Source organism: Vitis vinifera, chromosome 1 (assembly GCF_030704535.1).
Source record: "Vitis vinifera cultivar Pinot Noir 40024 chromosome 1, ASM3070453v1".
NCBI lineage: Eukaryota > Viridiplantae > Streptophyta > Magnoliopsida > Vitales > Vitaceae > Vitis > Vitis vinifera.
This window is the reverse complement of record NC_081805.1, coordinates 1,067,186-1,081,733: the sequence shown is the minus strand read 5'-3', so window position 1 is coordinate 1,081,733 and position 14,548 is coordinate 1,067,186. Positions and strand designations below refer to the sequence as shown.

Genomic DNA, 14,548 nt, shown 5'->3' with positions numbered 1-14,548 from the left:
TAAAAATTTTCAGTTCGTTTCTCAATTATTAATAACCACAACCTTATATATGAGCAACAAGTTAACACATTCTCTGTCAACAACTGAACACACTGCTCTTAATTTCTTCTTCCATTCACTCTCCATCTTAAGCCATGAGCAAGCTTCAGTTCTATCCATATAGAATCTTAACAATCTCATCTCTTCTTATCCTCTTTCAACCTCTGCTGGTCTCCTCACTATGCACATGTGAGACACAGCACAAGGATCAAAACGCATCCCAGGCAGTCACATATAAACTAGTTGCTATAGCTTCAATTCTAGTTTCCAGTGCAATTGGGGTCTGCCTTCCATTGCTGCTCAAAAATGTTCCATCCTTACGACCCGAAAAGGCGATTTACTTCCTGATAAAGGCCTTTGCTGCAGGAGTGATTCTGGCAACTGGGTTCCTTCATATACTCCCTGATGCCTACGACAGCCTGAAGAGCCCATGCCTCAGTGAAAATCCATGGGGGGGTTTTCCTTTCACTGGCTTCATTGCCATGATGGCTGCAATTTTGACACTGATGATGGAAGCTTTTGCGACTGGCTACCATAGGAGGTCAGAGCTGAGGAAAGCTCAGCCAGTGAATGGTGATGAGGAGAGTGATGGGGACCATGCAGGCCATGTCCATGGCTCCGCCTTTGTGCTGGAGAGATCCAACTCCTCTGATCTTATCCGGCACCGGGTCGTTTCTCAGGTAAGTACAGTACCTGCAATTGCGAAATCAATTCCCTAAAATTCTAAGTGTCAATCATTCTATCTTGAGGCTCTTAAGTATTGTGTTCAATATTACACAGGTTTTGGAGTTGGGAATTGTGGTACACTCTGTGATCATTGGCATCTCCTTGGGGGCTTCTGAGAGTCCAAAGACAATCAAACCTTTGGTAGCAGCATTGAGCTTCCACCAGTTTTTTGAGGGGATGGGGCTAGGTGGATGCATCTCTCAGGTACATTTCTACTCAACATACTCGGAAAAACTATGTATGGTAAGGAAATAAATATCAAATATGTGATCTCCTATGTGAATTCCCATCCTTTTGTTTAGGCAAAGTACAAGATTAAAGCTACCATAATCATGGTTCTGTTCTTCTCCCTCACAACCCCAACTGGGATTGCTGTTGGCCTAGGGATATCGAAAATTTACGACGAAAACAGCCCAACTGCACTTATTGTTCAAGGGGTCCTGAATTCGGCATCAGCTGGGATTTTGATCTACATGGCTCTTGTTGATCTTCTTGCAACTGACTTCATGAACCCCAAAATGCAAAGCAATGTGAGACTCCAACTTGGGGCATATGCTACTCTTCTTTTGGGGGCAGCTTCTATGTCAGTTCTGGCCAAATGGGGTGGAATCTGATCTCCCTTTTTCCAACCCTTTTTCTCTTGATCTGACCCAAATAGATCATGGACTGGAATTGGAGTTTTGCATTCTCTATGGTATGTGTTTAACTTTATTGACAAAGTTGTTCCAATAATATTTTCTCAATCTGAATTGGCACAACTACAAAATGTTGTGCTCTTTTCTGTGTTGAGCTACAGCAACTACATGAAATTGAAGACCATCTTTGCCTTTTGAGTTGGAATTCCACAAAGGCCTTAATGGCCTAACAAAAAAAAAAACAAGAGAATATTATCTCTACCTTTTTTTTTATATATATTTTTCTTTTTTACCATTTTTTTCTTAAATTTGTTGATGACTTTTTCATAATAGTGTCTATGAAAATGAAACCACATTTTCAAAATGCAGGTAGACTTCTTCTTAGTGGGTTTAGCATTATTGAAGCAAATTAGGGCTATTTTTGCCTTCAAAGGCTTTCCTCTTTTGTTCACCATAAAAGGCAAATAAGATTCCCTTAGATAACTCTTAGAGAAAAATGATCGATTGCAATTAAAGAAAAGGGTGGAAAAGACTAATTGGGGTAACTTCACCATCATTTCCCTGTGATATTTTGAATAAGGTTTCAAACAACATGACTTAAGGATCAAAGCACCACAGGGCTTTGTTTGTCTCTCTTGTACAAGATAACAAATTTTTTCTCATTGGGTCCAATTTTAGGTGGCTAGTCTTTCAATTAATGTGATGCCCCCCAATACTTTTGGGTTCAAAGTTGCCTTAGTGAAAAAGAAAATTAACTCAAGCCCAAAGATACCTTCTTTTTGTGGTCTTTTGAGGCTCCATTTTAATTAGCAACTCATGACTTTTAATAAATAAAGTTGAACTGATTGGGACAATTTTATTTTATTATTATTATTATTATTATTATTATTATTATTATTTTTACTTTAATGAAAGTTGAAGTTGAAGTAATGTTATAATTTTTAAATGATAATATTTATATAAAAAAAAATATTAAATATGATTTTTTTTATTTTTTATAAATCAAAATAAAACTTTAATCTTGTACATCAGAATTAGGCATAAGAAACTTAATGACCCATCAATGGTTGTTAAACTATTGAAGGTTTTAGTATTATTAATTTCATGACAGAAATAAAATAGTATTTCACTCCATAAATATATCAAAATAAATTTAAAATATTAAGATAAATATACTGTCAAAGCTAACCATCATATTTGAGATTACTTTCCATAATTTTTTTTGATGAATTAAAAAAAAATTAAAAATCTGTCACATAGTTTCAAATAAGTTAATTTAACTCCTAAACTATTTTTAAAAAATAATATAAATTTTAAACTATATTAGGATTTTTCATCAAAAATTGATAAAGAAACCAATGTGACAAATATGTGATTGTTGGCATAAATTTTTATATGATATGTCTTAATATATCTAATTTATCCATGTGCTTGTGACATGCCTTCCAAAGTGAGCCATTAAATGATGTTACACATACTCCTATCTTTAGTTTATAGGACAGATGAAAGTTGATACAATAAGCATTCAGAAAATGTTAAGGTATGGAACAATGAATCAATACTATGATCAACTCCAAAGCTAAGTCATTAATGTATATAGTTAATAAATCTTGACCACTTCAAAACTAAACCATTAATGTGTGGTTAAATCTAAACCTTAAATAAAGTTATAAAGAAATGAAAAATGGTATTAAGTTATAAATAAATACGAGTACGTCAAAGTTAGCGCAAATATGATTATTTTTATTATATAATTTGTTTTGATGGACTATTTTTGTTATATGACCCATTTTGATTAATCACCACTTTTTCATATGATATTGAACACCTATATTTTGGTAAATGAAAATAGGTTAAGATATTTGATTAACTATTTTTGCTATACAACCTGTTTTGGTTGATCATCACCTTTTCATATGGTATTGAACATCTATATTTTGATATATAGAATGATCCTATGAAATCAAGATATAAGCAAATGGAAATCGGATGAGGTATGAGCAAATTGTTATATAATTTGTCCTGATTGGTTATTTTTGTCATTTGACCCATTTTGGTTGATCACTGCTTTTTCATAAAGTGTTAAAAATCTACATTTTGGCACATTGAATCACACCATGATTTCAAGATAAGAGCAAATGAAAATAAGTTAAGATATGAACAAATTGTTGTATGATTTATTTTGATTGACTATTTTTGTTATATGACATGTTTTGATTTGATTGATTACCACTTTTTCATATGATATCGAACATTTACATTTTTAAATATATAGAATCATCCTATGATATCACGCTATAAGCAAATGGAAATAGGTTAAGGTACGGGTTCATTATTATATTATTTGTTTCAACCGACTATTTTTGTTATACTACTCGTTTTGATCATCACCACTTTTTCATATGGTATTGAACATCTACATTTTGGTATATAAAATCACCCTATGATATCAAAATATAAACAAATGGGTGTAGGTTAAGTTACTAGCAAATTAATAAAATTATTTTTGTCATATGATTTGTTTTGATAGACTATTTTTATTATATGACCCATTTTGATTATTAACCTCTTTTTTATATGGTATCGAAAATCTACATTTTGGAACATGAAATCATAACTACCATTGTTCTTTTTTGTTGGTAAAGAATTAAGTAAAATCATACTATAGGAAAAGGCTATGATACTAGAAATGTACTATCGACAACTTTAATAGGTTAAGATTATGATTATATGAGAAAGATACGAGATTCGATAAAAAAAAATTAAATTAAGGTATAAAGAAATTAGAGTATTTATAAGGTATAAATGATGAAACTCTTTATCTACGTGATTGATTATTTAGGAACAAAACCCTAGTGATTATCTATTAATTTTATAATTTTGTAAGAAAAAGTGGGGGAAAGAAAAGACAGAGATGCTTGTGAAGCCTAATGCCTGATTTATTCCATAATGTCGTCATTTACGGCAATGTCTTTCCACTTGGCACCATTCATTCAATTCCACGCACTTTTAGTCAATCTACATGTCGCCATTCCACTCTGCGCTTTCTCTCTTTTTCATGTCATCAATGCAAGCTCACTCTCCGCTCTGTGCCTCCATCTCACCATGAACCGCCTCTCAATCTTTTCTCTTCTTCTTCTTCTTCTTCTTCTACCTTTGTTGATATCCGCGCAATGTACATGCGAGTCTGACCCAGAAGAACAGAGCAGCAGAACAGGCGCTACCCGATACAAATTGGCTGCCATTTTCTCGATTCTTGCCGCGAGTTTAATTGGGGTGGCGCTCCCAACCTTGGGCAAGAAAATCCCGGCATTGCGCCCGGAAAACGATGTGTTCTTCGCCGTGAAGGCCTTTGCTGCCGGGGTGATTCTGGCGACCGGGTTCATTCACGTGTTGCCGGATGCGTTCGAGTCTCTGACGAGCCCCTGCCTCGGCGAGAGCCCGTGGGGGAGTTTTCCGTTTAGTGGGTTCGTCGCTATGCTTTCGGCGATCGGGACGATGATGATGGATGCTTTTGCCACTGGGTTCTACCAGAGGTTGCAGCGGAGCAAGGCTCAGCCGGTGAAGGAAGACGAGGAAATGCAATGTGAGAATCAGGACCAGGTGCATGGTCATCCACATGGGTCCGGCTTCGTCTCCGGTGAACTGGGATCTCCGGAGCTAGCCCGCCACCGTGTGATAGCTCAGGTGGGCTGGTTGGTTCCGTTTTCATTGTCTTTTATTTTCCTGTTGATTTTTTTTTCTTTTTTTTTCTCCTTTAATGATTTTTATTATAAAAAAAAATAAGCTAAAGTTATATATATCGTAAATGTTTTTTTTTCATTTTTTTTTCAAATCGCCTTAAAAAAATATTAAATCTATCTTAAAAAATAACCCAAAACAAATTTTCAAAAGACTTCTTTTTTTTTTTATCCAGAATTCTTTCTTACTTGTTATTTATGTTGAAAAACTATATTTTATTATTTAGAAAAACCCTGTTGACTAAGAACTTCTGTGTTTTTGTTTTTTGTTTTACCAATCCAATGCAACAGAGCAGAAAAAAAAATAAAAAATTGCTCTGTTCTAATGCTAACTGGAGTGTTGTGCTCTTCAGTGTCTAGTGCGAATTAAATTATAATTTATTTTTTTTGAAATAGGTTTTGGAGTTGGGGATTGTAGTTCATTCGGTGATTATTGGGATTTCCTTGGGAGCTTCTGAAAGTCCAAAGACAATCAAGCCTCTTGTGGCTGCATTGTCCTTCCATCAGTTCTTTGAAGGCATGGGCCTTGGTGGATGCATTTCCCAGGTATCTTCTTTCTCTTTTCTCTTTTTCGTCAAAATTTGATATTGTAGTGGTTGATTGACATTGGGCTTTCTTGGAGAGAAGTTTGACCAATTCATATTGTAGTGGTAATGACCTGGTCCCTCTTCTGTACACATTTGTCTCCTTGGTTCCCTACGACTTTAAAGGTTAGGAGGAGTACATATATATAGAGCCATAAATATCTCCTGCCTCAAGAGCCAGCACGAGGCTCTGGTGACTCCAACCATGACCTTTGACAAATGATATCAATTATTACATCGGATTTTAACTTCTGGCTCTGTTCTAAGAGCCTTATTGCACATCTCAAGACAGCATTAAAGCCCTCAGGCCCTGGTGCGGGTTCTGTTCTTATATATCCAGTTTCAGCAACTCTGGGCTGACTCTTAAAAGCACTCATTTCCAAATGTCTGTGCAGGCAAAATTCAAGTCTAAGGCAGTTGCAGTGATGGTGGTTTTCTTCTCCCTGACCACTCCAGTTGGGATAGCAGTTGGCATGGGGATATCAAATATTTACGACGAAAACAGCCCGAAGGCTCTGGTGGTGGAAGGAGTTTTCAACTCAGCCTCAGCTGGGATATTGATCTACATGGCCCTTGTCGACCTTGTTGCAGCAGACTTCATGAGCCCTAGAATGCAAACCAATTTCAAGCTCCAAATTGCAGCCAATATCTTGCTTCTTCTTGGTACAGCCTGCATGTCCCTCTTGGCCAAATGGGCTTAATTGCCATGCAACCATAGTTATTAGCAATCCCAATTAGGCAAGGTTGGGCCTTTTTTTTTTCCCATAAACATTGATGATGAGATAGTTGTTTTGAGCTCGATATCAACTTGAGCAACACACAAGACTAGTCTATGAGACAAGAAGCTTCTTTTTGTGTATTCTTCCCTTTTTTTAAACTGAAGTATTTGAACTTTCTGCATTTTCACTTGAGGTTTATCAGTTGGAAATTGGCAGTTTTATTTTATTAGTAATTTGGAAAATACTGTAATTAATGACCTGAAAATAAAAAATAGTTTTTTATGTTTAAAAATAAAAAATATAGGACCGTATGATCATGTTTTTTAAATCTTGTTTTAAAAAATTGTTTTTAAGTGAAAGAATAAAAAATTGTTTTTGAGTGTTTTATAAAAATGAAAGTGTTTGACCATTGTTTTTAAAAACAGGTTTTATAAAAAAAATAAAAAAAAACTTGTTTGGACAAGTTATTTTTAAAAATAATTTTTATGTATCAAATATAATTTGATTCATAATTTATTTGTTTAATGAAAAAAAGATATTTAGAAAAATACATGTACTTTGAAGAAAAATCATATTTAAAGATTTTAGGTGTTGATATTAGATGGTGAAAAGATAAAAAAAATTGATATATTTTTCCTTTTTTTTTTTAAGAACCGTGAAAACCACTTTTACTTTTATAAAATTTTAAAAATAGGTTTTTATTTTCAAAAACTGAAAATGGTTTTTTAAACCCACCCTTAAACTTAGTGTTTTCAAAAAATATTTTTTAATTGTTTTTAAGGGTTATTTTAAAAAATAATTATATTAATAGGAAGAATGATTAAAATAAAATAATATATATAAAAGTTATTTTTAAATCATATTAAAAATCTACAAAATATTAGAAAAGTTATATGAAAAATGAAAACAATCTCCGTTTTCCTTTATAAACTCTGGAGCCTCGCACAGGATCACAGGATCCCACCTGAAACTCTCTCTCTCTCTCTCCCTTCTCTCTCAGAGTGAAGGCTGTACAGGTACGTTGGTCTCTCTCTCTCTCTCACCCACTTGAAGATGATCTTTGCTTTCAAAATGATGCTCCATGGGTATTAATTGGTTCCATCCATTAGGGTTTTCATTGGTCCATTTGTATAAATCTAGTTGTATTTCGTTATCTTACCTGTAATTTGGGCGTACACACAAGATGTTCGATGAAATGTCTGAACGACTTGTTTGATCCTACTTGCATACTGTAACCCTTTATTGTGCTTTCTTTAACTGCATATCCGTTTACGGTAATTCTCAAATTGATCAATGCTCTGTTGGGTGGCTGAAAGATGTGGGAATTGACAACTGTTTTTAATAACTGAACAGAGGACAATTTTCCAAATTGAAAAACCAATTCACAGATTTTGGACTAAACAAAGTTTTTTGAGAATTTATTTTGGAAACAGGATGATTTTTGCAAACAAATTTAATAGACTGTTATAAGAACCAATGAAACACTAAGAATCACTTTTAGGTAACCCTAACCCTAACCCTAAACCCTCCAATCATCATCATCTTCTTCTCCTCCTCCATTTTACTAGAATTGAGTTTCCAAATAGAATTTTGTTCTTCAAAATAAAGAAATATTTTTGAAAACAGTTTTCAAAAACATTTTCAAACAAGTCCTAATATTTTGAATGTTAGATTCCGTTGTTTGAACCTGATGAAATTTTATTTTAATTGATTTAGAATGTAAGGTCGCCTCATCTGTTTGAAAATCTTGTTTGTTATTGCACTATCAAGGCTACGTATACGCCCATTGCTCCCCGTTCGGCTTCTGCTCCCTTATCTAAACCCTTGTTCCCTAGTTGATAGTAAGTTATTTGCCTACTCAAAGTTCATAATTTTCCCTGCCTTAGTTTTCAACAAGTATTGGGTTAAGCTCTTGGGCAGAACTTTATGGCTAAATTGAGGTTCATTCCAGCACTAAAGGTTCCATCACAAGTAGCTACAATATGTGCCCTCCATATCATAAGCATATCTAGCATCCTAAATGTGATCAAGCAAATGTGATTGTGAAATTCAAAATTAAAGAAGCTATCTGAAGCAAGGTGTGAGACATTTTCCTTATGTCTGCCCTGCACTATGGGAATCAACCATACGGTATTTGAGCCTCAGGGTTGCATATTGAGTTGAATCTCATGGCATAAGTCTTATACACTTCTAGACTAACATAAGGGTATTCATCATTTGCCTTTACAAACATTTCAGTTTCATGAGCTTGGTGTGATAGTCTTTCACAGCATCGAGTTTTATTTCTTTGTAGATTGGAGGCGCAGATGGCAGGAGTAATTAAGAAGTTCTTCATTGCGTCAATGTTGATGTGGATTGCACCCATTGCAATCTTATATGGTTTTAACCATAATTTGTTTCCTGGTAAGCTTATATATTAGGTATTTATGAAAATGGATGTAATTATATGTCCAAATGCATGTGATAGTTGAACTTGAAGGATGTTTGAGATTCTTAACTCAGTTCAACAAATCCTGGTGCCAAGCATTTTGGGTTTGGCAACACAAATTGTCTTCTACATTCCCTTCTAGCTAGGGCCACAATGTTTGTTGCTAGACAAAGTATATTTACTCTCTACCTTAAACTATGCCTTTCTATTTTTTATATCTTTCCCTAACCTTTGACACCTTAAACTTCAATCATGTAGCCACTAGCACATGGACAGACCTTGTCTATTGATCATCTTGTCTTGTTCCCAGTTATGCTTACCTTATGAACATGCTTCTTCACTCTGCAACCATCCAAACCATAAAGCAGTCCTGGTATTGTAGCACTTTGTTGATTTCCTTTGCTTAGGTTGAACATCTCCGATCTTGGGTTCAACTTGGATTTCACATCATTCCACAATGGAGGAAGTGAATATGTGTGTGAGTGAGTGAGAGAGAGCTAGTTAGTGAGTGAAAGAGAGTTCTGTTGCAACATTTGAGATTGACATTTTAAGGAAAATGTATATCTGATCAAATGATCATCAATCAATTGCTGATTCAACTGTAGCATCGAAGTAAAAGCCACTCTTCAAAACAGTCCTAAATTCTATCATATTCTAATCTCATCTTTCTTGTGACCTAATCCGATTCTTTGCTGAATTTTGAGAAATGTACCATAAATTTTAGGGTAGGCTTCTTAGCCTATGTAGTCGCTTGTTTACTTGTACCAATTACCATTATCATCGTTATTATTGCACTTAAGAATTATTTACTTGGAACAGGTTCAACCCAGTTGTCCTCCTATTCTGCCACGCTGTTGAGCGGATTCATTGCTGTCATATCAGTCAATATAGTTATCGCCTTCTACATTTTTATGGCAATGAAGGAACCTTCAGACAAACATGAACCAGATCCTGCTTTTCTTGCTGCTGCCAAGGCCAGTGTAAGCCAATCTACACCTGGTGAAACTGAGGATCCTTCCCAATCCCGTGATAAACAAGAATAGGATGCAACCGAGCTGATTATGACATTTCCACTTACGGAGAAGAACTGGATTGAAATGTGGGGAGAAACCATGACAGATTGGATGAGCATTGAGATCATACGCGCTGATTTTGTATTCAAATAGTATTGTTGTTTAGTTGTTCTTGTGCATGAGATTTGATGTCAGTCGCACTAGTTTCTGAGACTGCTATTGTTAATGTACATTCATATTACCTTTTGATGGAAATGCAACTTCTATTTCACCTTAAATCGATATGCAGACTACAAATTTAACCAGCAGGAAAAGCAAAGACACAAAAGGAATATGAATAAATCGATTTCTCAATCATTTTCAAGGTTTCCAACCAATACAGAAGATGGACACAAAGAATCTCATTCTGTAATGTCAAAACAGAGCTTAGCCTCATCCCAGGGGCCATTGATCTCAAACTTGAATTCCTGAATCCTTATAAGCCAGTAAGGACAGACCACGGTCACAAAAACCAACAGACCCAGCAGCAGCACAAAAAGTAGCCGATGCAGCATGTAAACGAAGGCCAGTGTCAAGACCATCAACCCGAAAGAGAACCAGAGGTGTAACTGGAAGGAGTATTTCTTAATACAGTATGTGACGAGTGGAGCAAAGAGGAAGACTTGCAAGGAGAATAGCATGATGGCGAAAACTTGTATTCTTGATGGGAGGCGAGAAGCAATAAAAACTGAAGCCACTACAGAAGCATTCAAAGAGATGCAGCTTGTCAAGTTTGGATTCTTCAAAGCCCCAGGAGCTCTTATGGTGGACCCAGAGTAGTCGTGCAGGAAGAGATGGAGTATGAGAAGTGAAACCGTTACTGCCCAAATGGAGTCTGAGCTGATGGACCTTGTAAGAGTTTGGTAGATGGGTGCCAAAACATATAATCCAGTTGTGAAAAATGAGATGTTGATGAAATATTGGAAGAGAAGATTGAGAGACATCATCTCAGCAGTTAGGATGAGAACTAAGAATCCCAGGCCAAGAAGGCTTACATCCAGAAGCAAAAGGGTATTTTCATTAAGGGTTGATCTGAGGGTGCAGGTCCAAACCAAGATGACAAGAGCAACAATGCATAGATATTGAGAGATGGAAACTGAGTCTTGCATCACCTTGAGCATGCTGCGTTTAACAACATTGGTATTCATGACCATAGCTTCAAGGAAAGTTTCATCAGTGTGGTTGTCATCAAACCCAGGTTGCATCCCTCCATATGCCACTTTCCTCCATCTAGATCTGGTTGGTGATGGATTTTCATTGATGCTAGAATCCATGACAATTCCACCTCTCTATTGAGAGATGTCCTCAATAGTGAAACTAATGTTGATATGCCAATCCTGCAAGAAAATTCATCTATGATTGTGAAGAAAACACTTTGAATTCAAAAGAAAGCCTGTTCAAATATGCAAGTTTAAAAAAATCTTATTTTAGTTTTTAAGGGAAAACAAAATAGCAAGCTTACAAACCTTTAAAACTTTGAGGAAACCAACTTAAACGAAACGTCTAACCCAATAGTAAAGCTCATGTTGCAGTGTACTAATCCTACAAGAAAAGACATCTATGAGTGATGAAGAAAACACTTCAAAATCAAAAGAAACTTGTTCAAGAATGCCATCTTCCAAACATTTGAAATTTTGAAAAAACCAACTTAGATGGAAATCCAAATTGTAATTCTTGCAGAAAAAAGGCCTAATTCCCAAATCCATGATAAAAGCAAATGTACTCAACAAGAAGGAAGAAAACTAACCCTGGGTTGCATCCTTCCATACACTACTTTCCTCCATCTCAGCATGGCTGGTGATAGGTTCTCTTTGATGCTAGAATCCTCAACAATTCCACTGCTCTATAGAAATTTGTCAACAATAGTAGAACTCACTCATCCTGTGTTAAACCAATCCTGCAAGAAAAGACATTTATTATTGATTAAGAAAACACTTAAAAATCAAAAGAAATCTGTTCAAATATGCAGTTTTGATAAATAAAAAAAACCCTAATTCCCATATCTAGGATAAAGAAAGTGACCTCAACAAGAGCAACGAAAACTAACCCCTTTTTACTATGATAAATTTATTACAACAATAAAAAAAACCTTTAAATTAGCAATTCAACATTATTGTCCTTACATAATTATCATATTTATTCTTATTGTATATAATTAAGAAAACATAGTTCAAAACTAATAACTTGACAAAACCTAAACCCAAAAAAAAAAGAACAAAGAAAAATGTAACAATTTTATTAAATATTTCCAAATGTTAAAAAACATTAAATTTATTACAACAGAAAAAGTGTAGAAAATGACAAATTAATTAAATGCTTGAAAAAGCTCATTTGCAATTTAGTCTCGAAGTTGTTGCATGGACACTTGATTAGATGTTGCAAAAAAGCTTGATGTCTGATTCGGATTTACATTGTAGTTTTCCAATACAACCTCTTTGCTGCCATATTCAGAAAGTGATATATTAATAGCTGAGATCTGTTGAAGAAAATTTTGAATGAAAAAAACATAAATACAAACTGTCTTCTCGTATACGTACATACATACATATATACATAGATATATACAAATGGTTGTAAAAAATAAACAATATCAAGAACTATAAATGGCCTTTCAGATGCATAATCAGAACAAGGAAATGTGCTTGCAGTTCATCTTGGGAATCATATGATGAGCAATTTTGTTATGTGAAAAAAAAAATCATTATCAAATTAACAAAAACCACATTGTGAACCTATCAAAATTCTAATGCTGTATTTGTAGCCAAGAAAATGTAGGCAGAGAAATGGAACTAAAACTGTGACTCTTAATTTTTGCTACTCAAGAAAACAAAAACCTCTACATAAATGAGTCTAATACAATTATTGGTGCCTTTTCTTTCTAAATATTGACCTACAAGATTTTATTTTCTAGAAAGCAACACATGAAGAGTATAAAACTCAAATTAATAGTTTTATTTTCATTTCTTCTACTTCCTCAGCAACCAACCAAGTGGGTAAATCAAATTCCCAAACAATTAAGAATCTGGATCAAGATAAAAAATCGAGAAATACAAGGAAACCAAATTTCCCAATTATATACATGAAGCAGAAACCCCAATGTTGGAGATTTCAAAACCTTACTGTAAAATCACTTGGAAACTAAAATCCACAAGACCAAACATCGAAGCAGTGACCGATAATGCAAAGGAAAAGTTTGTCATATTTCCAGCAACTATTCATCAAAACCAGGACAAAATCAAAATATTAGGGGCAAAAGGTAGGTCTGATTAATCTGAACATTAACCAACTTTCTTTAACATAATTCAACATTTCAACACGTCTTCTTGCTAACAACTTTTAGAATTCAGATATCTTGACTTCAAGCCAAAACATGTATTTGGAATTCTTCGTTTCACTGAAACACACTATGCAGGTAATCATAATCAACATTCAAGAGTCAGAATCATTTACAGCAATAGCTGCAACTTAACAAACCCATCACTGAAAACCAGAATTTAGGACAACCCCATCTCAGGAGACTTCCCTTTCACCTTTCACAAGGATCTCTGCAAAACACCCACAAAATTCACCACTCGAGGAAAACGAAAAGCTTCCCAAGAAAATTTACCTTGAAAACCAAATTTTCCAGAACAACAAATCATCAGTGACAATATCCCAGATAAAAATCTAGAATTTCCAGACTGAGATATAAACAAAACACACACACACACACAGACAGAAAACAGTGAAATCCAGAGGAACATAAGTTACTAGCACGAAGCATACCTCGTGCAAAAGAAGAAATTCAAAGAAAGCCCGAACCCCCATGACTACCAAACTCCCCAAAAATTAAACCCATCTCCATAAAACCAAAACTCAAAACGAATGCATAGAAGATCCAACTAAAATGCAAACCAAATCACAGATCAGACCAATTCAAGACGGAGAAAGAGTGAAGCAGGGAGAGAAAGGTACTTTTAAAAACCCCAAAGACGGGAGAGAACGAAGAACCAGCTTGCTTTCGTGCTCGGGAGCAGAGGCCGGCGATGAAACTGGCGATGAAACGGGCGATGGGGACGAGCGGCAGCGAGCAGGCGAGGGGAGGTTGGCCAATAGACGAGAAACCGTCGTTTTGTCTGATAAAAGACAAATATTTACACTCTTTTTTCAGTTTTCCATATAAAAAAAAAAACATAAAAATAATAATAAACTTAAAAAGTAAAAAAAAAAAAAAAATCGGTTGATGATTTTGATAAATTACAAATATTTTGATTTGAAATAATATCCTATTATTCGATCTAAATATCTTATTAGCTTTTATATATAACAGTTTTTAAATATATTTTAATTTATTTATATTTCTCTTTTGTTTGAAAATAATTAAGTCTTGATAAGAAATTATTATTAAAAACAATTTTAAATAATTCTCAAAAATTAATTTTTTAAATTAGTTATCAACAAACAAAGCATATGGTTCTTTGATAACTATTTAAAAAAATATTTTTTTTTTATTTTTTAAAATAGAAATAATTTTTTACTTTCAAAAATAAATTATTTTTATAATTTCTCCTGAGAATAAAATATTTTTTTAGAATGAATTGAGATTTTTTTTCAACCTTTTTTATAGTGTTTTTAAAAATAATTTG

The 14,548-nt window shown here is 34.4% G+C and overlaps 3 protein-coding genes and 1 long non-coding RNA gene across 5 annotated transcripts; 3 read left to right on the top strand and 1 right to left on the bottom strand.

Moving 5' to 3' along the window:
- The first annotated feature begins 35 nt into the window (after positions 1-35).
- LOC109121469 (zinc transporter 5) lies at positions 36-1,598 on the top strand. Its single transcript, XM_019222770.2, has 3 exons — positions 36-719; positions 820-969; positions 1,068-1,598. The coding sequence occupies exons 1-3, from the start codon at positions 135-137 to the stop codon at positions 1,377-1,379; spliced, it is 1,047 nt and encodes a 348-aa protein (XP_019078315.1). The 5' UTR covers positions 36-134; the 3' UTR covers positions 1,380-1,598.
- Positions 1,599-4,071: 2,473 nt separating this feature from the next.
- Positions 4,072-6,624, top strand: LOC100250979 (zinc transporter 5-like). The gene is made up of 3 exons (XM_019222406.2): positions 4,072-5,087; positions 5,537-5,686; positions 6,120-6,624. The coding sequence occupies exons 1-3, from the start codon at positions 4,350-4,352 to the stop codon at positions 6,423-6,425; spliced, it is 1,194 nt and encodes a 397-aa protein (XP_019077951.1). The 5' UTR covers positions 4,072-4,349; the 3' UTR covers positions 6,426-6,624.
- Positions 6,625-7,320: 696 nt separating this feature from the next.
- Positions 7,321-10,162, top strand: LOC100256132 (uncharacterized). Its single transcript, XR_785686.2, has 3 exons — positions 7,321-7,459; positions 8,737-8,846; positions 9,691-10,162. It is a non-coding gene; the product is annotated as an uncharacterized LOC100256132 (long non-coding RNA).
- A 56-nt stretch (positions 10,163-10,218) lies between these two features.
- On the bottom strand, positions 10,219-14,053 carry LOC100261218 (putative phosphatidylinositol N-acetylglucosaminyltransferase subunit C-like). Of its 2 annotated transcripts, XM_002274347.5 has the most exons (4): positions 13,878-14,053; positions 11,671-11,820; positions 11,390-11,465; positions 10,219-11,260 (listed from the first exon to the last, which is right to left on the bottom strand). In XM_002274347.5, the coding sequence occupies exon 4, from the start codon at positions 11,195-11,197 to the stop codon at positions 10,286-10,288; it is 912 nt and encodes a 303-aa protein (XP_002274383.1). In that variant the 5' UTR covers positions 11,198-11,260; positions 11,390-11,465; positions 11,671-11,820; positions 13,878-14,053; the 3' UTR covers positions 10,219-10,285. The 2 variants fall into 2 exon arrangements, with proteins under 2 accessions (XP_002274383.1, XP_010649217.1); XM_010650915.3 differs by lacking the exon at positions 11,390-11,465.
- Between the last annotated feature and the right edge of the window lie 495 nt (positions 14,054-14,548).

What these genes read in the sequence shown, in the direction of transcription:
- LOC100250979 (XM_019222406.2), top strand. Translation starts at nt 4,350, where the DNA reads ATGTCGTCATTTACGGCAATGTCTTTCCACTTGGCACCATTCATTCAA. An exon ending in GCCACCGTGTGATAGCTCAG is followed by an intron (nt 5,088 to 5,536) that starts GTGGGCTGGTTG and finishes TTTTTGAAATAG; the next exon opens with GTTTTGGAGTTGGGGATTGT. An exon ending in TTGGTGGATGCATTTCCCAG is followed by an intron (nt 5,687 to 6,119) that starts GTATCTTCTTTC and finishes ATGTCTGTGCAG; the next exon opens with GCAAAATTCAAGTCTAAGGC.
- LOC100261218 (XM_002274347.5), bottom strand. Translation starts at nt 11,197, where the DNA reads ATGGATTCTAGCATCAATGAAAATCCATCACCAACCAGATCTAGATGG.
- LOC109121469 (XM_019222770.2), top strand. Translation starts at nt 135, where the DNA reads ATGAGCAAGCTTCAGTTCTATCCATATAGAATCTTAACAATCTCATCT. An exon ending in GGCACCGGGTCGTTTCTCAG is followed by an intron (nt 720 to 819) that starts GTAAGTACAGTA and finishes AATATTACACAG; the next exon opens with GTTTTGGAGTTGGGAATTGT. An exon ending in TAGGTGGATGCATCTCTCAG is followed by an intron (nt 970 to 1,067) that starts GTACATTTCTAC and finishes CCTTTTGTTTAG; the next exon opens with GCAAAGTACAAGATTAAAGC.